The sequence below is a fragment of the Lycorma delicatula genome, chromosome 6, assembly GCF_047948215.1.
Source record: "Lycorma delicatula isolate Av1 chromosome 6, ASM4794821v1, whole genome shotgun sequence".
Classification (NCBI taxonomy): Eukaryota; Metazoa; Arthropoda; class Insecta; order Hemiptera; family Fulgoridae; genus Lycorma; species Lycorma delicatula.
The window spans coordinates 51,146,275-51,172,398 of record NC_134460.1 but is presented as its reverse complement, the minus strand read 5'-3'; the positions used below and the strand labels follow the sequence as shown (position 1 = coordinate 51,172,398).

The following is a 26,124-nucleotide window of genomic DNA, read 5'->3' as shown; positions in this document are numbered from 1 at the left end:
TTTTTTAAAGTCAACTCATTTTCATACAGACAGAAATATCCTTCCAGATCTTGAACAAATTAAATATACAGCAACTGCACTAAACGCTACATTGGGCTGACTAAACACACATTTACATCCACCAATAAAAAAATACACAAGCACTACAACACATAACAGTACAATAAAATTTACTAATCATCTTATAGAAATGAAACATAAAATTATCTGCCATAAAGTTGTCAATTTTTCATGTATAATATAAATCTATGAACTAAACACAGATCAAATGCACATGATAAACTACTTTCCTAACCTAAAATAAGAGCCATTAAAAGTAGCACCAGTTACTGTGTAAAATGGTTAATTGTATGCTTTACAATTTGATGATCCAAAGAACCTGAAATCTCTCAGGAAAAACCAGCTTGGAAATTAAAAGAAAGTTAAATTTTCAATAGACCAACCCACACTTAATAAACCAGTTCCTGCACTTCACCAATTTTAGACAACATGTGTTATTGACATTTATTTATTTAATTCCAAAGCATGCATTATGAAATAGGCTGTACTGTTTAGAGTCTAACAGAAACATGCCATAAAGTTTTATATACACCTTTTGAAAAAGATTTAAAAAATTTCTGTAATGGGAGAACAGAGTATGACTAACTACACACCTAATTGACACAGTTTATATTTAAAATTATATGTAATAATCATTTGCATTGATGAAGGACTGCACAATTGCTCCAAAAAAAAAAAATTTAAGCATATTTTTTCTATATTTGGGGAGTCACTTTTTTTTAATGTTTAAAAATTATTTCATTATAAACACAATAACATGATATGATCAATGGTAGTTTACTATTCTGAATGGTGTAGACTGTTTTATTTTCGATTATATATGATAATAAAACTTACACTAGAGGTTTAATTGCTTTTGAACCTTGTCTGCTACAAAAGATGCAACCGCTAATGATGCTGTAGCTGCTGGTGAAGGCAAATTACGGCAGTTCAATATTCTCCCGTTTTCACTGAATTTGAATTCTTCTACTAATTCACCATTTAAATTCATTGCATGTGCTTGTACACCTACTGTTGCTCCTCTGAAAAGGGGAGAAAAAATCAGCAGTAATTGATTAAAATTATTTCTTATGAACATTAAAAAACATATTGGTCATCATGCAAGCAATCTATTGATACTGTGTTGGACTGTTGCTTTGATTAGACTGCTTGTCAATAAATCACTCCAATTAGTTTTACAAGAACATTGAGAGATTTTCTTTCCTATGATTTTTTTAAAAAACAGGCAATGTAAAAATATTAATAGTAAAATTTCTGTAATAAATTTTGCTTTTTTATCATGCCACTTCTCAATGATATAAAGTGTAAATTATGATGATGATGGGGTTGGATTCACATTGCCAAAAGCATTAAGAATATAGCAAGGATTAATTACAATAATGTTTAGCATTTTGTTAGATTTATTTTTACATAATCTTTGCAAAGCTATCTTTCAACTATGTTTTCATCTTCATCTGCTGAGTGCTAATTGAGCTGTATGTGAATGTAGAAGCAACATATCTAGGTGAGAAAGTAACTATTTGAACAAATCATTAACCTGAGCAAATTTTAAGTGGTTATTTAAATTGACTAAACATTAGATTAAGTATTAGAATTTTTGATTTATGTTGCATTAGTAATTAATCAATTACTTTCATCATTTCATAACTTTACCTAGCAATTATTCTCATATCCTCATCAGGAAAACAAATTACAAGTATTAATATTATTATCAGACTTAAGAATTAATTTAAACTTTTAAAATAACGGGTTATAAATAAAGAAAATTTTTATAATGTATGTACTTCCCTGGTAAATGATATTTAAAAAAATAATAAAATAAACTTTAAAAAATTGCACTTACAATTAAAAATTATACATTACTAACTCTTTCAAATTACTGCTTTTAGAAGTCAGCAACATTTTTTTTTAATGCTATTCCTTGTGGGCTCAGTATTGAGTACAGGATGAGTAAAAAATTAAACTTAATTAATCTTATCCTAAACTTATGATTGCTTAATTTACTTATAAATGGGAAGGGAAAGGAATTCTTCACTAGCATGAACACTATTTTTAAGTCAGTTTGATTATTTTTTTTCCCATTTTTTTATTTTACATTCATTAGTTTTACTTTTATTTATATATGATGGCTAATGTGGTTCATAACATGAAGGCTGATGTTGGACTTGGAAAATTATTTACAAAAATGTATTATTGGTTTGGAAGAGATTAAATTAATCATTATATCTCTTTCTTTCTTCAGTAAAAAAATTTTACAATTATAAAAAATGACAAATACGGAAATTTAACCATTGAATGGGCAAATATACAACCTTTTAAGAAAGAGGAAAGTTGAATTTTTTTAAGTTCAATAAGCATTAAAAATTTTAATAGAAACAAACTATTTGATCTAATTTTTATTAAATAAAAAGGCATTGATCTCTGTACTTCTTAGTTGAAGTTAAAAATATTATTTAAATAAAATCAAAATAGAAGTAAAATTATGAAAAATTGAAAGAACAGAACACTCAAAATAGGATGCTACTATTCTTTATTTAAAAAAATTTTCTACTTAAGTTATTTAAAAAACTAACATTGGTATACCCAAAGGATGTTTATTGTCTCTTCTTGTAGAGAGGGGCTCTACAAAAATGCATTCTGATCAAATTGATAACTTCCTCCCTTTTTTTAATTCATTTGAAAATAAAATAATCAGATGAATGGGATGAATAATAAATATATAAGTAAAGTTCAAGATACAGATAGTATTGTTTCAATATTTTTTATTATATAAAATGTTTTTTCAAGTTTTAAAATTCTATTTTACTCTCATCAAGTTAAAAAGAAGCTGTGATTTAAGCATAGATCTCCTTCTAAAAGCAGTGTATTATAAAATAGGCTATACTCTTTACAACCTAACAGAAGCATGCCATAAAGTTTTACTATATACACCTTTTGAACAAGACTTAAAACAATTTCTGTGATGAGAGAACAGAGTACTACAAACTATACACCTAATTGACACAGTTTAAATTTAAAATTATATGCAAAAATATGTACTCACGGAACCAAATCACGTAGTTTTAAGGATGGAAAATATCTTTGAAGTTTATTTAATGTCACGTTAATATTTGCAGATTTCATAAATTCATGAAAGCATGCCCCAAAATACTTATATACAAATAGCTGTAAACCTGGATATGTGAACATATCCCATAAATCTTTAATATTATAATCACTCCAACTGAAACCAATCAATATTATATTTTATTTACTTATTTTAATCATTATAAATATTTATTGAACTATGTGATTTGAACTGCAACTTTATTTGGTAAATTTTCTTCCCACTTGAAACAGTATTTGATGATAAATACAATTTAATTTGAAATTATATATCTTAAATTATGTATTATAATAATTATTCTGATAAGTATTTTTAATTTACCATCCTTTATGATTTATTTATTTATCCTTGCATAGTTGGTATATATTGTTGGGGGGGTCTCTCTCATAAAGGAATTTAAATGTGGCTTGTTTGTACTACTACTTTTTATTTACTAGATGAATCTTTCAAGTTTGTTATCTATTATTCTTTTTTTTGCAGTCATTATTAAGTTTATAGGTTCACAAAATATAATAAATGTATTTACAACTGTAGTGTAAATATAATTTATGTATATGTAATTTACTTACACTACATTCTTATTAAAAATTCTGTTCCAAGTTTTTTATTTTTTTTATTACTACCATTGAATAAAGGTCATTATTATTATTACACTAACAAATCAACTAGCTCCATATTGTGCAGTAGAAATAAGATTACAAGGCTTGGTTTTGATCAATTACACTAAATCAACTGGAGTGCGATCAAAATATAGGTAGCAGATTCCCTGGATTGGCCAAAAAGGGGAGGCTCCTTCTGTTAGCATACCTATAAAAAATTATTTACTTTCAAGTTGTTATCAAGGGAAAGATAGAGGGAAAAGAGGTGTAGAGAAAAGAGAAAAAAGAACTGAAAAAGGTTGATCCTCTTAGAAGCAAGACATAAATGATGAAAAGGCTGATGGCCTACTGTGGAAGTTATGCACAAATCCCTTTTGGACTTATGGTCCATACACGCATGGTGATAGAAATGGTTAGGGACCAACTTACTACAGGCAAATCAAGGAAGTTAAATGAAAAGTGGGAGAAAAGTTGAAAAATTAAATGCATATTAACCAGCATCTAAACTGTAAAATCAATTAGTTTTTCTTCAAGATATGGATGGGTTACTAAAAAAAGTTATAAATGATTTTCTAAGATACTTTTATTGTACAATTTAGCAGTTTTGCCCAAGGATGAATTATTTGTTGTAGATAAAGAATTAATTAAAAACTAAGACCTAGCAACGTAAAAATACATCTTAAAACCAAAAAGCATGTAACATATGTTAAAAGCTAAACAAAAACACAAATAAAACCATAGTGGATAAAACATTAAAAAATAACTTAAAAATTACCATCTAGAGTATGCCAAACAGTATACACAGTCGACAAGGACCATATAAAAAAATTAAACTCTTGAATCAAGATTCACGGCCTGAGCTGAGAAAAGGCACTGAGCTCTGATGCATAGCGGAGCAATAGATCTCGGTTTTTCCTGGTGACGATTAACACGCTGGTTGAAGAATACCTCATCAAAGGTTGGATGAATTGATTGCACTTTAATCAGAGCCACATAGGAGCATATAATTTGTTTCTACCTATTCCAAAGAAATGGATCACCACTGTCCACCAGCAGACTTAACATGGGGCTTGAACGAAACGCACCCATGGCAAGACAGATGAATAAATGATGGACTGCATCGAGCATCATTAGAACGATGGCACCTGCTGACAAATAAGCTACACAGCCTTAGTGTCTAAGCAAGAATGGACCAGGGTTTGGTACAAGCACAACATGCAGATATGATCGGCTCCCCAATGGGTATTAGATAGAATTCTCAGCATGTCTAACATTTCACCTTCATATCCTTCAAATATGTTAACCGTGTTAGCCATTGGTCAAATCACATTCCTAGAAATCATGTGAATGCTTCAACTGGTTCACCATGTAAATACAGTTGAGGGTCAACATGTTCCCTCAAGCGGGAAAAGCAAATGCATTTAGTTTTTTCTGGGGAAAAAGTAGCAGATGATTTTGGTTATCATCTAATATACACAAGTACCATTAAATCATTTGAACTCTATGAAATATAGAAAATTCTTATAAATATATTTAAAAATGAGCAGACACATTTCAAATCTAATCTTTGACCCCATCCAAAACAATGCGTTTCTAACTCAAGAAAACCACCAACAACAACATCATTTTGATGCCACATAAAAAATAGAAATACTATTGTCACTGGATATAAAAGTATTTGAAAGTATTATGATGTAATTTTATGAAATTTTAATGGAAAATAAATCTGATTTCATTTATCAAAAGTTCAGACGCGTTGATTGAAACAAATTATATAATTTACAACTCTCTTTTTTCAAAACTAGTATTACTTGTGATATTGATAACAAAAGTACGATACTTGCTGCACTATTAACATTTTGTAGAATTATAAAACTAAAAAATCTTGAAATAGCATTCATTGTTATCAATAATAATTTAACTATATTATGTACAATTAGTTATGTATGTATATTTGTATATTACTTATATATATATATATATATATATATATATATATATATATATATATATATATTAGCTATGTATATATAATATAAGATACAAATGTAGGTTTACTTACTTGTAACCCTCTTTCTGAGAAGCTAACATAGATCTTGGGCCAACCCATACTTTACCATCTAGCTGCGAAGTTAAGTGAATACCATGAAATGGTAGGACAGGATTTGGTACCTAAATGATTAAACATTATTTTAGTTGTAGCATATTTCTTATAGTTAAGTGGCATAAAAATACTTAAACAATTCTTTTGTTATTGTATTTGTCAATATTCTCCTCTGTACTAATATCTCAAAGACAAAAGTATCAAAACTGTTTACCACCAAGAGTACAGAATTCAATAATGCTTCTTACCTTATACATATTATTTTTTTAATAGTGCTTTCGAGGTTTTTCATCAGTTTAATTTTTTTTTTCCAAATTACACATTAAAATTATAACATATATAATATATAGTCAAAATATTAAAAAAAAAAATATATATAAAATAAAAAGTGTTTTATCATGTGGCTAGCCACACATACAGTACTGTACTCTTACATATATACATGCATTTTTATATCTGTACATGCATATATGAGATGTTAATTTTTTCTAAATTACAAATAACCTGTCTACCTTCTTGGTATAATTGGAAATACCCATACATCTGACCATAATATTAATATAAAAAACAATTACAATAATTACTGGGTTCGCAAAAAAGTCATTTCGGTTTTGTAGCATGAAATAAAATTAAAGTTCAATTTTTTTTATAAAAAATTGGACTTAAATCAGTTTGTATTCTCCACTCTATTCAATAACCTTTTGTCATCTTCCTGCAACTTTATGATTCCACACTTATATAATTTCTGGTCCTTATCAGCATTTGGTCTAATGCGATTTCAGATCATCATCATCAATAGTGATTACCATTCAAAGAGTTTTGTAAACTTTGAATAAATTGTAATCTGATGGTGCAAGATCCAAGCTATGAGAAGGATAAGACATCACTTCTCAACCAAGCTCCAATAACCACAAGTTACCAAAGATGTGTGAAAAACCTTGTTGCATTATCTTGGTGGAACACAATTCCTTTTTTTTCACACGGCAGTATGATCTTGGCTTGTGCTGGTTCATCATGTTTGGACCATGACTGTTTTCAATTGATATTATTAATTGTAAATGATCCATTTTTCATCACCATTGATGGTTCGTTTCAAAAAAAGGGTCAACTTCATTGCGTTTGAAATGCATTGTAAATACTGATTTGTTCTGCTAAGTGAATCTCTTTCAATTCATGGAGAATCCAAATATTGAACTTCTTTAAGAGTCAAAGATATTTAATGTGATTTTCAATCGTGTGTGATTCATCTAACCTCTCTACAATATCTAATACAGTTATATGACAATCCATTCAATTATGACTTTGATTTAGCCTTCATCAACTTCAGTAGATTGACCAGAATGTTGATCAACTTTGAGTGAAAAAGCTTTGGAACCAATTTTTTTTTTCACTAATTCTGACATGTGCGTTCTGTTAAGCAATCAACACCATAAACTTCACCTATCTTTTTGTGAGCCTCAGCAGCTTAATGAGCCTCTGACGCTTAATTTTTCATTAAGAATTGATCTTATTTATTCTGTTTTTTGACAAGTTAAGCAATGGGTGTGAGTCTAGTTCCATTTTTACTCTAATTTAACAGTAAAGCTCTATTAGCATATCCGTTCTCTATTCTATTCGTCTATTTCATTCCCTTCTAACACCTCTTACCATGCATTTGTTTTCATTGTTTTGATTGTAACTTAGATTACATAGGTCTTAGTTTTATTATTTCTTTGTGTTATTTATTGATTTTTATCCTTTTCATAATTTTACTATTATTTTTGTGAAATTTTCAGTCATATTTTTATTTCCAACTTTGTGTCTGTGGATGTGTGTAAATAAGAAATAATAGAGTTGTTTACTATAACCTAACTTTAGTAATTTCTTAAGTAAGTAAACAATCTTCTTATTATTATTTGAATTACTTACTATTGTTTTACAATATTATTGATATGACGATTAGGGATTGTAAGAGATATTTATTAGTACAAAATGGCCTCCTCATCACATGTAAATGAAAATGATATATAATTGAAGTTTTATATATTATTTTTTACATTGTATGATGAGAAAAGTACAAAAATAGGTCCTTAAATTAGTTTTTTCTTATTTCATTTCATAGATCAAAAATATTTACAAAAAAATGGATAAAATAACAAAGGTTTAGTGAAAAAAAGGATATAATAATATCATTTTTCACTAAAATAAAGAACTGTTAAGAGGTTAATTTCTAATTCATACTTGTATTCATTTCATTTCACTCATATTTAATTAGGTTTAAGTTACACTGTCACACTAAGTTCGATTTCCCTAGTGTAATGTACGGAGAAGTTACTGATGTAACTTATATACTCTGGATTTTTGTGTTTTTCAGTAATGAAAACATATTATGATCATCATTACTGAAGGAGTCAACTGACAGGGTAGGTAAATTAGTTGATGTGATGTGTGAAAAAGTTGCATGTTTATGTATAAGGGTGAATCAAATATAAACAGCAATTTTTTTTTATAAATTTATTGATTAATAATATACACAATTCATACCTTCATCATTTCTCTATATAGTCTCCATAGTCTCCTGCATGATCTACACACTTTTGCCAACGATTTGGAAGCTTGAATATTCCTCGTTCATAAAAATTTTGAGGACGATTCATCAACCAGTTGCACATGCCTTCATTATTTCCATGTCCTTGATGTCTTCATTGTTTTCGAATCGATCCCCTTCAGGTCAAGTGTGCAAACAAAAATAGTCACAGGTGGACATATCTGGTCTGCAGGAGGGTGAAAAGAGAGTTTCCCGTGCATTTTTTCCAATTTATCCCTTGTCAAAATCGTGGTGTGCGGCCTGGCATTGTCATGGAGAAGGATGACATCTCTGATGAGCATACCCTGTCTTTTGTTTTGGTAGAAGGCTTTTGTTGACTGTAGCAGCTGGTAATTGTAGCCGCATTCACTGTTCATTGATTGTGGAGAAAATCAATGAGTAAAACTCCCCTTGAGTCAAAAAAAATTGTTGCAGGAACTTTTCCAGCCAACAGATGGGTTTTGGCCTTCACTGGGCAGTCCTCATCCTTCCTTTGCCACTTCTTACTTGCCATTTTTGACTCCGGAGTATAATAATGAAACCACTTCCCATCACATGTGATGATGTGCCTAATAAATCATCTCCCTCTCACTGAAATCAATTCAGAAGTCTCTCACAGATCTCCAACCAGACCTGTTTTTCAAGGATCCAAGGGTTCCAAGGATCAACAACCTTGGAACCCATTAAGCACTAATTTTTCTAAAGCCAAGATGATCAGTGATAATGGTTTGAGCACTCCCATAAGTGATATCCACTACTGACATGATTTCTTCAACAGTGAACTGGCGATCACTTTTGATAAGCCCTTGAATGCTGCAGATGCTGTGAGACTTGTCCTTGGGCATTGATCAAGACTTTCATTTTCTACACTTTCTTGCTTGCCCTTCAATTGTCTGGCCCACATATACACTCTGTTCTGGGACAGTGTAGCATCCCCAAACCGTACCTTTAAACGAGTTAAAATTTTCACGGGTTTAACACCTTCATTAGTTAAAAACTTTATGATTATACATTATGAAACAGACAATGAAACCTCTTGCTCACTCACGGCTGTACTGATGACAGAACAGAGTGGAGGAGCTAACCAAGCTGGTTCTCTCTCTCTAACACACCGAACATTAACCCCCACTCTGCCATACAGCTCAGAACTTCTGTTGCATAGAATAGCAAAATTACTGTTTAAATTTGATTCACCCTTCTAGTTTGTGGTGAGAGTAAGAAATATGTAACAAAGGCAACACACTGACTTGTGTCGCCTTTGGACAGAAGTATGATATCAGTAAAACAATAACAATATAGAGTTTTGTTTGAGTTTTCACCATAGAGCATGTGTGCAATTTAAAATTGTAAAAAATCTCAAACAGGTAACTAGAAATGAATAAAACCAGTCATTGGTTAGTTATATTGATTGATATTTGTTTTTGCAAATGTTTTCTTCTATTTTATGGCTTGCATTAACATTTTGACTATTATTTTTTTAAAGAATTATTTGTACTATGTACGTTTTTCTACAGTTATGCTAGTGTAAAAATGATTGCATCAGAGGATGCTTGTAACACTGTATGTAATACTTATTTTTTCAGGTAACAAAAGGCAATATTATACCCAATTTTTGTTTCTCATGATGACAGTGATAATAATAGAAAAAAGTTTTGAAGAGTGAAAAATAATCAAATTTGAACTCACAACTGTCTAGGTGAAAGACAGACATTACTGTTCTACCATGAAGGTCAGAGTATAAATAAATTTGTAGGCGAGTTGTGTTGTTTTGTGAGCTGTTCATAATTGTTATAAACAACTTGATTCTGTTTATATGTCCAGCTATTTTGTATCTGGGTAGCAGAATAGTTTATGACAGTTCTATTGCTATATGTAAATCTTTTTTAAGCAATTCTATTAAGAAATTTTTAACTATCTATTAAGACATTTTTAACTATTTATTAACTACTCACCCTTATCTATTTTTCTACAATTTTAATACTACTTTAGAAGGATTTCTGTCTCTCAGAGTACAATTACTTCAAATAAATTGTACAATTACTTCAAATAAATTGTACAATTTTAATCTTGTGGCTAATACCAAAATAACTCTGTTAATTCCTTTTAGTATAACATTATTTATATTACTTTAAAATTCAAAACTTTGAATATGAGTTGAAATATCTATTAGACTATACCACTTTTGTTAATACTTTTTTTTTATGCAACCTGTACACTAACTAATATAGAGTGTAAGAATATTATTAAGTGCTCATTTAATTTTTTTTTTTAATTTATCAATTGTTCACTTAAGATAACTGTTAATTTTTTTAAAAGTTACTTAATAAAATTTTAACTAATTTTATGATTTGTAGAATATTAAAAAGCCAGGATAAAACTAAAAGAAATAAAATTTGTTATATATAACTATAAAAATGTACTTTTACCTGATATATGCTTCCATTAACTAAATGTTTTTTGGCATCAGTTAAAAAAAAATATTCTCCTCGAATTGGAATTATTTGAGGAGCTCTACTTTCACCAGTCATTTCTGCCAGTTCATCAGCTCGTAATCCACCACATGTTACAACAAACCTTGATCGTATTACCTGTAATATTAACATGTACTACTTATTAGACTTACTTGCATTTAACATTTTATTAATATAGTCCTATTATTATTTTTTTCAGTACATTGCTTCATGAAGAATAATCTATTGGTTTTCACTAACTTTCCCAGTCTTTGTTAATAAAAAACGAACCTGAGATACAAGAGGTTCTAATCGGAGCTGCTGTTTCTGTGATCACTAACTGATCTGTCTCTTTGGTGAATAAAATGAAGACATCATTTGCAGTACTGAACATCTGCACTTAATTTCAACCACACCAATGTGAATAGTATTTTTCATTTGGTAACAAAAGCAATGGTAAACTACTTCCTTTTCATTTTTCTTTGTAGCAAACCTGTCATTGGATGTTTGTTACCTTGAAAATGAAGTATCTCGTATCAGGTTGAATACAACCGTAAAAATTATCATATCAGGTTGAATACAGCTGTAAAAATTATGAAAAATATTTGAAAATAACAACCAATAGATGTTTGTTTTTAAATATCATACTCTGTTAACTGTTCGGTTAACAGAAGTGTTGCATTAACTCTGTTAAAGCTCTGCTGATTGGTCCTCTTTTTCTCAGAAAATTAGAAAATTTATATTAATTTCATTAATAACTATACTAATATAGTTATTTCATTAACATTATAAGTTATTTCATTAATATTATATTAATTTACATTAGTAACTAAGGTAGACTGGTCAATAGGGAATTCAGAGAATTTCCAGTTACCCAGTTCTTCAGAATTTAAAAAAGCCAATATACTTGCTTGGTATTTGATTAAGTTTATTATAACATTATTTATAAATAAATAAAATATTATACGAAATCAGCAAATATTTTACTTATTACCCCTTCCAAATAGACAAGGATGAATTCTTCTCTGTAATTTTGTAGAAAATGGCAAATGTTATAATGTCATATATTAATACTTTAAAAAAAAGTTCTTACAATCTAGACAAATGATTCAATGTACAAGACTACACTTCATCTACACTCATACATATCATCCTCATTCATCCTCTGAAGAATTATCTAAAAACGGTAGTTACCGGAGGCTAAACAGGAAAACAAGAAAGACAAATGATTCAAATAACTTATGAATAGAGATTTGGCAATTTTCCAGTATATGTATCACATTAGGTGTGGTTTTCAGTTGTTGTGATTGAAGTTCTATAAAACAACCTATCATTTTCAACAATTTTATAGGTGACTAAAAACTATGTAACTCATACATTCCTTACACATATAAGATTAGAATACTATACTGAAAGCAACCTTGGTGAGCAGAGGACAACTCATGATACATGTGTGGTAGATTATATCAATCTCGTGGCAAATAACTGTATCAGTCACATCTGGAATTATGTCACCAGTTTGGATGGTGTTTTGATCAGAACTCATATGTACAAAATAAAAGAGTGTTTTCTCAGAGCAATTTTCTAAGAAATGTCTGGGACTGAATCTAAGTAGTCTTTAAATGCACTTAGGGATAAGTACATTTGGATAATCTGTTGAAATTAAACACTACATCATAATTATGTATAATCATAATTATATATATATTTATACATACATAATATTATTATATATAATTAATATATATTTAATATTAATTATAACATTCTACAATGACTTGAATAATATCAGAGTGTAAATGAATAATAAAACTTACACTTCTGTTGTTAAAAATTCTTATTGGATATGTGCTTATATCATTTGCTGTTTGACCTCCTCCTTCATTGGCTTCACTTATGTTAATTACATTAAAACCTAATAAGATATTTCCTCCTAAATCTCGAAACATTTGTCCCAAATGTCGTGTGACAGCTCCGTAGTTAACAATACCAGTATTTGGTGAATAAAGAGCTTTCAAACCCTGCAAAAATGTTTAATTTATTTCAAATTAAGTTTTAATCTAAGAAACACACATATATACTTCATAACAATTAAATTTTATCTAAATTTCTTGCATAATAATATTTTTTGATAAATCTAATTTACTTTTAAGCTGAGTTCTTGAAAATGATCATCAGCAGTTCCTAAACTATTGTTCTCAGAACTCAAAAAAAATAAATAAATAAACAGTTATAATTGGAAAATATTTTCCTATTGAGCAATTTAATAATTTTTCATCATTAAATTTTAGATTACTTTTCAATTGAATTGTTTTTTGATGTCAAATGTGAATGAAAACATATTATGGTGTACAAAGTAAGTATGTAACAAATACGAAAGATATTTGAACATTTTTTTTCAGTAGTAGAAATTAAGCTTATCTTAAGAGATACAAATTTGTTACCACCACACGATTAAACTAAGCACCAGACATACCTATTGCAAGCATTTGTACATCGCAATAGGTACAAATATATTAGGTTACATATTTTGGTATACAACCTAACTATATACCAAAAAAATCTATAGAAAATAATAGGCTGTGATAAAATTCAACCAACCAGCCAACCAAGATAATATTAAGAAACATTATTGATATATTACGAAATCGGCCAACATTTCAGAATTGTTGTTTATTTTTTTTAAAGTATGAACAACTAAACAGTTTTTTATTATTATTATTATTTAAACATTTTATTATTTAAAGAAAAACATAAAAATGTTGTACTACTGAATCCAGAAAACATTTATGTAATTTATCAGACCTTCTGCTAGGATAGAAATAAGAAAAAATAAAATTTTTTGAATATGGAATAGGGCAAACAGAAAGAACATTAACTCAAACTCATTTATAATTTTGTTGAATGTGATTATTTAGGTACAGAAATGCTTTAATAAACATACGTACAAAACATTTTCATCTTTTTGGTTTTATAATATATTAATGTTTTTTTTTTTTTTTATTTTGTATGAATAATTATAATTCACCACAAAAGAATCAAGCTTATAATGGGAATTTGGTAGAGACATTTTTTATCATTGAAAGTGTCAAGCTATTTGAACTTAGGATCTTCAAGATGAAGAAAAAAATTTTTTAAATTTTACCTATTTCTAATGCCAACCTCTAAATGCAAATTGATGTATTAATATGTTTCTGCATTATATTTTTACTATAAGATTGCAGTTTGCACTTAACCTTAGAGACCATTCCATTCAGTCATATTACATATTTATCAACAAATTATATCCCTCTGAAAACTTACATTTTCTAGACCTCACCATAACAAACTGAATCAACATCACACTTTCAAAATATACAGAAATCCCACGACAAAAATACATTCAAATGTACAACCACTATTTCCTTGTAATTTGGTCTGCTTGCATAATATTTGCTGTGAGAGCCTTATGTCATGTTCAAACAAGCATATGATATGTTTAAACACATCATGCTCTCAGCAGTTTTAAAAGCGGCATAAGAAACTGAAGAATTTCAGTTTAGTTTCAAATAGAAGCATGTGTCTGGTGGTTTATTTAAGTTTTTAAAAACAACATAGTTTTATTGAAAATAATAATAATAATTGAGATTTCAGTTTTTTAGTATGCAGTCAAATGGTGTAACTGTTTTTTTTTCTCAATTAGATTCTTATGCATAATGGAAATTTAAATTAAATTCTTATGCACAATTGAAAAAAAATTGTGAAAAAACAAAGCCATTTACATTCAGTGAATCGATTAGTAAAAAGACAAAAATTGTACAATGACAGTTTTTTAAATTATGGTTTTACCTCATTGGATGGAAAGCCAGAGTGCATTATTTGCTTTGAAGTCCTTGCCAATGAAATCATGTAGCCATCAAAATTAATTTGACACTTGCAAACTAAATATCCAGATCATTAACAGTAGCTAAGATATCCAAACCCTATACGATCACAAAAACCCTCATACTGCCTGCTGCAATTGATGTAGTCAGTATTTTAATACGCATTGAAGAAGCAAACAAATTCCTCATTCTAATAACACAGTGTCAAGGTAAATCAATAACATGGCTGCCAATGTTTGCAGTCAGATAATTCAGCAAGAGAGTTCAAGTGAATTTTTTAATATTAAATTTGATGAATCAACAGATGTGGCAAACATTTCTCAGTTCTTATGTTTTGTGAGATATGAATATGATAGGAACAGATCAATCAAAGAAAATATGATGTTTTACAAATCAATACCTGGTCATGCAACAGGACGTCTTTTTGATGTTTTTTACAAAGGTACTAAAAACTATAACATAGACTGGACAAAATGTATTGCCTTTATTGCAGTGATGGTGCAAAGGCAATAATAGGAAAGAACAGTGGATTTCTGAAAAAAATTAAAAATCTCTTCTTTTCCATACAGAAGTCTATGGTTATCACTGGGGTAAGTGTTAACCTGGTTATTGGAACTGTGAGATGAATTAATAATATTTTTCCAGCATCATTCAGTGTTTTTAGAGATAAATCAGTACATGTTGTTGTTGGCGGCTTACTTAGCTAATGTATTTTCTCATTTAAATGACTTAAATGTGAATTTACAAGAACTTGATAAAAACATTTTATTAGAGACAGACAAAGTCCGTGTTTTCATTAAGAAGCTTGATATTTGGATTATTATCGCCTCCAGAGCAAACATATGTTTCCACTCACTTCTGATTATATTGAGAAAAATTTGGATGAAGAAGACACTAATTATTTAACACAGTTAAGATAGCATGAAGATGAATTTACACGAGCTAAAATTCAGTTGGTGGAGTATTTCCCAGAAGATAAAAATGATTTCTCAAAGAGATAGGAACTGAATCAACTTAGTGAAAATGTTATTGCAGCTGCTAATTTACCAGTTGAGACACACAACCAGCTCATCAAAATATCTGCTGATAAAACATTACAACTAAAATTTACATCTGAAGATGGTAGGTTTTGGATTGCTTGTCAAGTGAATATGGAAATTCAATCATAGAAACATTGAAAATATTAATCCCTTTTGCCATGTCTTACCTCTATGAAAAGGGTTTTTCGTTTATGGTTTTGCTAAAAACTAAATATAGGAATCTTCTTTATCACTTGAAAACAATTTGCTTTTGTGTTTCTAACATAGATCCACATATGGAGAAACTTTTCAATGGAAAATAAACACAAAAATCTCATTAATTTATTTTCTTTACATTTTTACTTAATTAAAATGTTTATAATGAATGATTTTTTCTCATAGAATGATTTCATTATTGTTTACATGCAAAGTGGTGGGCTAATTTTGTGACCCTCTCTTTCATATCACCATGATCCCTTAGGTGGTCGCGACCCCCAGGTTGGGAAACACTGATCTAGAATATCAAATTTACACATATTTGTACTTAATAAACAAATATCATACATATATAATGTTTAAAAACAAAAATAAATCATACCTTTTTGATAGAAAATAGCAGTAATGAACTACACTGATACCACTAAATATTTCACTTGGCATATCATACACACATTCATCATAAATATAAAGAACACATAAAAGCAATACACAAATTATTTTTTTCAAATCACTTGATAGAAAAGAATACACCTGTAATGATATAATCTACACATAATGTAATATCTTACATATTTATAGCATGTGAAAACTATAAATGCAACATTCTTAAACAATATGCAATTACTAAAATTTGATGTTTGAAGATTTTTATTAAAATTGGGAAAAAATACTATTAAAACTGAAAAATTTACCAAAAAATTGAATTCCAGTCTTTGCTAAAAATAATTTTTATTCTTATAAAATAATTTTATCCATCTCTATCAAACAGATTTGATTCATGCAACACAATACTTCAGCTTATGAAAAAAGGCCTTATTGGTACATTTGAAAGATCTTTCCACCAATTTATTTAAAAAAAACAACAGAAATATTTTCTTTTATGGAAGTACTCTTAATAAATTTTAAAATAATACTTATTTTAAAAAACCCTAATTAACCTGCACCTCATTCAATATATAAAAAGATGTGTTCAAAATAATTTTCAGTAACATCTTCCAAATTGTGAATTACTTTGTAGCAAGCTTTATATTTAATGTATTTACCTTAAAATTACTTCAGGAGCTTGTATTTAAATAATAAATATGGATTTTAATCACATTATATTTTATCTTATAATTTATTTTATTATCTTGTGTTTTATATAATAATTATAAATTAATGAAAATAAAAGATTTATTTTCACTAATGCATTAAAGATGTATGTGAAAAGACAACAGAAATCAAATGTACTGTTTGTTTGACTATATGCTAAAGTACTTCCTAACTACTTCCAAGGTAGACATCATAAACAATCACACAACTGTGTAATGGTATAAACACTGACAAAGAAGCATAATATAGTTCTAAAAACATCTTTTAAATCACACAATTCCTATGTATTCTGAAAGTGAGTAATTTTTTTCAAGTTTATCATTTTTTTTCCATGCTGATCACTGAATTGCTTATTAAATTAAAAATTAATTACTTAATTAGTTACCTTACAGTGTGGTTCAATTTGTTTAATTTCATTAGAATTTAACATTTTTATATCAAGAACATTGTTTTTAATTGCATTATCATATAAGTTATTTAACCATATCTCTTCTTGTGGATTTGTGGCGACTATTAGTTTTCCATTTCTTTTGTGAGGTATATTGTATGCTTCACAATATTTATACAACCTTTGCATACCCTCAATGCATAATTTAGATCTAAGTGAGCCTGGTTTATAACAAATACCAGCATGAATTACTCCTAAAAAAAAAATTAGTAATAGCATTGCAGATTCAGTTTATATTATAAAACTTAAAAAATAAACAGAATAATAAAAATATATGTTTAAAACAAAAAATGTAGAATAAAAGAATTAATAAAAACAATAATAAGTTTTTTATCTTGGTTCTCACAATTCTTCATAAAATGACTGTATAGTTAGTATTTGGTCAACATGTGATGTTGGTCAAGTGATCCCAGGTTGGATTTCCAACAAGGCTAGTGTTTTTCATCATATACCACTGTGATCCTCATTTCTTAAAAAAGGTAATTTATATTTTACTCAGGATCTACTTGCTGTTAAAAAATATAAAATTATGAAAATTATATATCACAAAAGTATCTTGTGAACTAAAATCATTTTTTCCCAATTACTAATAAGCAAACTATTAAATCTACTTCTCTAAAATCAATTTCACAGAGTGCATAAGTATTTATGTTGATAACACAAATTTTAATTCCTTTAGAATTTTTGGCAAACTGTTCTGGATATTCTAAGTCTATCAGAAGCCTTTATGAATAAAATTTGATGGTTTTTACTAATACATATGCTACAAGTTGTTTGTTACACAATTAGTTCTATGCCTATCTGATCATGAAACTTCTCCAATGTTTTCCACATTTTCAAATTTTTTGTTTACTTATGCAAATTTTTGGAGGGAAATTATGAAATCTCACATGGACTTATTTATGGATGGCAGCAACATTATAATTTTTTTTCTATCAACACTATCAAACATAAAAACTCATTCTTGTTTTTTTTTAATTAGATGCAATTATTCTTGATATAAATATTATAACAAACTTAACAATAATTGAATAATATATATATCATATCATCTGATTACTACTAACTGTAAAAACAAAATTTTCCACCTGTTGTGGAATTTAAATCTGCGTGAAGGAAAAACTGACTTTTAGCAATAGTGCCATTTATTTTGTAAGTTAAAAAAAAATGAGTCAGATTTTGAGAATGTTAAAAAATGGATGAATAAGAAACAGGAAAATCGTGCAACTGTGGGTTGTTTCTGATGCATGAATTACACTCACGTGCGGCACACACACACCTTAATTATAAATATTTATAATTAATATTTTATTGTTTATTTAATTCAATAATTCTAATGATTCTACGCATGCATACCGTATTTAATTCCCGCTGGTGTGGCAATTTTAACAGCGATGGTTTGCACTAACCAAACTAATTTAATTTTACAACTGATTTTATAGAACTAAATTTTATAGAACAAATTTCGTTTGTGCGGTTGGCAGACAAGTGTAGCCGTAAGGCTCAATGTACCAGGTGCCGCATTAACTGGGCGATCAAATTCGAGACCTAGCTAGATGAATTACTTCTTTATACTTTAAATATTATTTATTTATTTAACTCTATCGCTCACCTGTGACGTCACAACATAGCAGATGATGCAACAGCTGTACGTCAGTGGTACACTAGCGCTCCTTGTGGTGACCTGGAGTGCTATTGAAGCAGTAGGCTCACTTAGCCACTAGTTTGAGCATTTTTTGGGGTGAGGATGGGATTTTGCAAAAATCTTTTTGTAAATGTTATTAATTTGTTAACAAATGTGTATAAAAAAAATTACCTTAATCAGGTGAAATCTCAAGATACTGAGGGTGACTTTGCTCTACAGCCTCACTCACCCTTTGGCCTTTTAAGTTGACCCTTTAAAATTGAATGGCATCAGTGTCCCATATAGTTCAATATAATTTGGTCAATATTGGTCCAATAGTTCTGGAGATATAAGGTGATTTAGAATCCAACATCAAACACACACACATGTACATATGAACATTGGAAAATTTCCATCTGTTATTTTGATTTTTTAAGTTTTTATTTTGTTTTTTGATTCCTTAGGTGTCAATGCGCCTATACTCAAATTGGACCGATTACAATACTTTCTCTTCTAGAGCTATAATGCTACCTAGATGAGAAATAAAAATTGTAGTATACAATAAAAAAAAGTAGTAAAAGATATTGAACTGCTGAAAAGTTTTACTAACATTGTTTCTTTCAGTATTATGGATAAATTTACAAAAGTGATTGATAGAGAAAGAAAAAAGAAGACAGACAACATGGGAAGTTTCTGACCCAACTAATGAATATAAATAATGAAGAAAAAAGTGAAGAGGAAAAATCATACTATGAAGAAGAAACGTAAATAATCTCAGATTCAAAACCAGTGACCTTAAATATGAAAATATGAATTAAAAATATACTGTCTTTGACCAATACATATCTGTTCATCAGCAGTGTATAAAACTGAACAAGTAAGAATATTCTCTTTTTTGTGAAAAGAATAGAAAAAAAAAGATTATTATATTACATTTACATAAAAAGATTATTATATTACATTTAAAATTGTAATCCATTACAATATTCTCAACATTTATCTATTTTAATTAGGATATCCAAAATAAGTTTTAAGTGAATTAGCTTTATAAAATATCAAACACATACAGACTATTATGATTTTTTTTTTCATTTCATTTAAAAATACCTTAACGTTCTTCATTCATAATCAATCAAGTCTTCAAAACATGATCAACTGACCATTTCAACAAAAAAAAAAAATTGTAGAAATGGACTTTGCCATTTTAAAAACAAAATTAAAGAATCTTTTGTTCTATATTTTGCATGAAATAACTAAAATAAATGAAATATTTACCACCATTATTCCCAGACTGATGTGCCGCTAAGTATAGTTCTTTTTCACAAACTGCTACATTAAAATTAGGAAAACGTTTCTTTAATCTTAAAGCAGTAGACATTCCAACAATTCCTCCACCCACTACAACTACATCAAAAAATCTCTCCCGAGCCAAACTAGTAAAAAAACAAAATACATTTTTTAGTCGTGTTAAAAGTCAAGAATCATCTTTTTATAATACTTTTAAAAAAATTGAACAATAATATTATTTTTACTTTTTACATAAAAAAATTGTAGAGTTTAATACAAATATCAGTTAAAATACAGATAGTCAGCAGATAGATATACAAGAATCATTTATTGTAAAAAAAAAGAAAAAATTATAAATAATAATTCATTTTATTAATCTTATTATGAGGTTTTAATAAAAAAAATACTGAAATATTAAGTTATCAAATAATAGGTCTATAATTACAGTGAAACAGTCAGAGAGTGAAAATGGAGTCATGAAGATCGAGTCTGGCTACCATATTAACAGTCACATTTAGGTGATGAAAATGAGCTTGCCTTGAGTAACATCAGGGAATATATGCCATAACATTTTTGCCGGTAACCTACTAAAATTTTCAAAGATTTATGGTATTTTGCTAATTTTCAAGTTCCGTATTTTTTTATTATTATTTGTGAATGGATTCACGTAATCAGAACAGCTGTATGCAAAATTAAATGACAAGCTAAAAGACGATGTAGAAGATAATATACATAAGGAAATTTAAAGCTTAAATGTTAGTTTTCACAGAAGAGCAGCTAAAGTAGATAACTGAATTTAAAAACGGAGCCATGCTACTTAAAAATATGTTATTATAGCAATAAAAAATAATGGAAGCTATTACTGATCAAAATTTACAGTGTAAACACAAGATGCTCACTATTTGTATCTTTGGTGTTTGAAATGATGTTGGCATTTAGTACAATAAATGAGATATTGTAATTAGTCAATACGTACATAGCAAGAAGTAGAGGTGGGCATTTCTATTGTTTCTGCCAAACTAAAATGAACTGTACGTTGAAAAAAAAAACTTTTGAAAAAAAACACAGGTTGAATTATTAATCTGTTAATGTTCATGATTCATCTTTCCATTATACTGGTAAATTGCTTGTTTTTTGCATTTAAAAACAACAGTTTCATTTTAATATTTTTCTCAATGCATGGCTACAGATTGCAGGGTGTTTCGGTTGACACCAGCGAATACCATATATAAAATCAAAGTTACTCAAATCTGGCTAATTAGGGCTTTCCCATTGACAAGTTACTAAGTAGGAGGAGTGTAACATTAAAATATGTAATATGCAAATAAAGAATTATGAAAAAATCATCCTCCTCTTTGAGCAAAATTTTCACATACAAGACCCATGGTGACCATACTGACTATACCGCTCCACTCCCTTGATCAATTGTAACCAAAATACAAAATAACTTAATTATAGATATGTCAAATTTCATTCAAATCTATCTGAACAAAAATATCAAGCAAAAGGAAGACAAACATATGCATACATCCTTCTGGTATTTTTCAATGTTAAAATTGTGGTTTTGGTTAGGAGGAGGGTCAAAGCATCAAGATCTTCAAAAACCTTGACCCACAAAATTTGAGCCGAGTAGCATATTTTTACAGTATATTGTTTAGCTATACAATATAACTATTTGGCTGGAAAAATAACTTTTAATAGATGTTATAGATAAATAAAAGTATGTTACTTATTCAAATCAGTTTTGGAAAAAATCGTGTTTTTTATTTTCAAAGAAATAATTTTCAGACTAACAGAAATATTCTATGAGAGAATGGATTGATCACATTAAGGATTTGTTAAACTGATGATAATTAGATTCAATTAGGATGACTTATGCTCAACTTTATGTCAAAGATCGTTTTTTACATGTAGGTTTTCATGCTGTTTGATAACAGTTACTTAAGTTTATACTTAAATATTAGAGCTCCTTTGATGCTTCTGTAGTTAGCCTTTATCTTGAAGAATGCTAAAGAGGTGAGGGATATGTGTTACCAATAGAGAAACATATGAATGCTTAATATTTCTTGATTACCATATATATATATATATATATATATACTCCCTCTATGAATCATGAAATCTTGCCATTGGTGAGGGGGCTTGAGTGCTCAGTGATACAGAGTAGCTGTACCGAAGGTGCAACCATATCGGAGAGGTATCTGATGACAGCCAGACTAAGGAATGATTCCTGAAAGAGAGCAGCAGCTCTTTCAGCGATTGTTAAGGGTCAGGACGACTTAAACAGCTATTTCAACTCAGTCCTCAGTCCTCTGAGTACTGCGTAGCTGAAAGCAATGGAAAACTGCAGCTGCTTTTTTTCCAAGAAATTGTAGCTCTCTGCATTTTCATATAGCAATGATGGAGGTGTCTTCCTTGGTAAAATATTCCGGAGGTAAACTAGTCCCCTGTTCAGATCTCCAGGTGAGTACTACTAAGAAAGGGGTCACCATTAAAAAAATAAAATATCTGTATGAAAAAGTATAAAATGCTCAACCTAAGTTACTTGGCTGTTATAATTCCTTAATTTTTCATAGCACTTATTTTTTGTTTTTGTATAACAAACTGAATAAGAATATTGCTTTTCAAATACATATATTTCAAGTAATATTCTTCAAGCAAACACATTGATTACAATGATTTTAAAAAAATTTAATACAGAAGATCCTCTGATGATTCTGTGGGTTTTGGCCTTATATTTCTTGCAATGTTTTTTTTTTTTCATATGAGCAGCATTTCTTTTAGGCTTACTTGTATTAAATAAACATTTAGTATAAAATACCAACTTAGAAAAAATTTCCCTAAAAAATTAATCCTTTAAAATGTCTCAATTTCTAATTCTTGTTTAAACCTTTAGTGCCAAATTAGGCTTAGTAAATTGGTAACAATCATTTTTCTTAAAAGTCCAAAATTAAAGCATGATGGAAAGAGAATGCTTTCCTTTTAAAAATGCTTTACTTTTGAATTTTTTAAGCAAGTTTTATTTCTTTGAAACTATTTTTAGGCAGATGGAATTCATTCTTGCCGAGGCATTTTCATTCTTGGACGTACTATGTTTCCTTAATAATTTGTGACAAAAATTTCTATCTTTTTTATCCAGTATGAAAGTATTCTCTTTGGACCTAAACTTTTTGAGTATCTTATATGGGGTCAGAGATTGATTGTCCAAGAAATGTTAGCATTTTAATAGCACATAAAATGTAGTTTATTCTCTTATTTTGGAGAATCTAGCAATTGTATTAACTTAAATATACCTTTATCTATATATATTTCTTTAGAAGGCTGCTCTGTTAATAATCCCAGTATTTTATTGATGTTGTAACAATGTACAACAGCTTTAACTTGTATCTACTGTCCTCAACTCAAAACCACTCAGCTGCTTTTCTTCTCTTTGACAGATTATTGTTTTTAAAAGTCTGTTCAATTTTATTTAAAACTAGGTTCAGAGGTAACAATTTAAGTATGACTGTATATTGATTATTGTATGATACTTAAAATTTAGCCAGTATATAGTTTGCTATAGAAATTATTATGAAAACATAATCTCTGGAAAAATCCACAGGAAACTCTCTTCTACCAAGTCACAGTAATCATACACTGCTTTACTGAACTTTGTATCCTCAACATTCACCTAGGTCTGCAATCACTCCTCTGAGTCAGAAGATAATTTGACTACAGACTGCACCTCAGAACCAAAAATAGGGTAGAAGAAATCAAGGATAAGAAGAAGGGTTGGAGTAAGGATGATTTACAATAACCAAATGTGAAAAATGATCTGTTACATAGGATTAACTTTAAAGATGTCTTCTGTCAGTGAATTATCATCCCAGCCAAATTAAATTGAAAGTTTATTTTAGACTGTTAAGTAGTTTCTTTAATACATTTGTAGTAAAAACAATTTTTTTAATCCAGAGTGTTTAACTGCAGTGGTCTACAAAAACCAGTTTATTAAACATAGTTTCAGCTAGTGCTATCACATCCTTTAATTTTCAGAATCTTATTGTACAAGATGTTCCAGAATAATAAAGTTGTGAGGAATGCAATTTAAAAATCAGCCTTGATCTTCTTACAACTTGAGTTGTTAAGGTTTCAGATATATATATATATATACATAATTAGAAACTAGCCATTTTTTCAAATCTGTAATGTAATCGCTTTTAACAAATCCGTTAACGATTTTCTTCCACTTTTTATTACAATTAGTTGTTTTTTATACAATAAAATCATCTAATAATTTCAATTTATCAGTCAGGGTCATTACCTAACATTAGTTCACTGAACAAACAAGTTAAGCTATTTTACTGGGCAATGATAAAATTTTCCTGATTAGTATGCAAAAAATAACGATTTTTTATTAAGTTATTCCATAATATGTTTTAATTATAGTCACCGTTTACTTCACTGCAGCACGTGAGTAAGCTTGTAGTAATTTATCAATTAAACACACTATACGTTATTGTATGACTAATAACTATTTCACTCATTGACATTAACTTACAATTTGTAATCAACAAATTAATTTACGTGTAATGAAAATTTTTAGTCTGGGAAAGAATTTTTTTTCTAATTTAAATGTGTATTTAAAATATTACCTGCTCTGTGACGGAACGTGAACGATATTTTTGAAGTTGTTGAACGAGGAACCAAAACGTTGAGCGGTATTAAAACTACAACTATTATGAAATGAAACTTCACCACAATATTCAAAAAATCTTAAAACAGTACGATACATTGTAGAATATTAATACCTACTTGTAAACAGTATGTATTATTTTATCAAATTGAACAGTCGAACAGACGAAAAATATGAATTTAAGTAAAAATTGATTTACTAATTAATTTAATTTTTTATTAATTTTGTCGGTCCGAAATAATGCCAAAAATACGCGTTTCACAACATTAAGAGAAATGAGGGTATCAAGGAATGTTTCAATGGACAATTTTTCTTATTAATTTAAACCATATTCTCACAAAATTTACGATTTTTTCGTTGTTATTTTACCATGCTGGCTTAATTAAATACAAAGAAATAATTTTTTCAGTAGGCCCATGAACACTGCAAACATAACATAATGCTAGCTGGATATTTTTGTGAATGTATGCTTCGTAGATTTCAAATGCTATATATATATATTTATATATATATTTTTTTTATTTAAAATTACTATACTGATCCTCTAAGAATATACATACGGAACTGGTGAACTGCAACGCCATCTGTTAAGAATTATGTCAAAGTTCTGTAAGAAGTACACGAAAATGAATTTGAAATAGAAAGTTGCTTCAGATATGTCCGTTGTGATTCCATAATAAACTACACAAGCTCATCAAAGCTTGTATTATTATTTTGATAACATATAGTACCTTATTTAACGTGTTATAATGAGAAAAAAACTTTTGACATGCAAAATGTCAAAATGTTAATTACATTTTGGTGTTGTCCAATCTCAGGTGAAGAAAATGACAGTGGTTGGACCGCAATAGCCGAAGTTTCTCATAAGTACTCAAAACCAGTTAAACTTTAACCGAATTTGAGCCAGGAAGCTATACATCACAATGTACGTATATCAACAGAAAATCTATTACAGATCTTTAGTGTTAAGTGTTCAGAGATGTTTTTCCAGAAATTATATGATCTTGAATTACCA

At 28.7% G+C, this 26,124-nt stretch overlaps 1 protein-coding gene across 1 annotated transcript; it reads right to left on the bottom strand.

Moving 5' to 3' along the window:
* Window positions 1–3,099: 3,099 nt before the first annotated feature.
* Window positions 3,100–25,208, bottom strand: LOC142326857 (L-2-hydroxyglutarate dehydrogenase, mitochondrial-like). Its single transcript, XM_075369591.1, has 7 exons — window positions 25,069–25,208; window positions 20,426–20,583; window positions 17,464–17,720; window positions 12,793–12,906; window positions 10,862–11,023; window positions 5,828–5,937; window positions 3,100–3,283 (listed from the first exon to the last, which is right to left on the bottom strand). Exons 1-7 carry the CDS (start codon window positions 25,206–25,208, stop codon window positions 3,100–3,102), a joined length of 1,125 nt encoding a protein of 374 aa, XP_075225706.1.
* Between the last annotated feature and the right edge of the window lie 916 nt (window positions 25,209–26,124).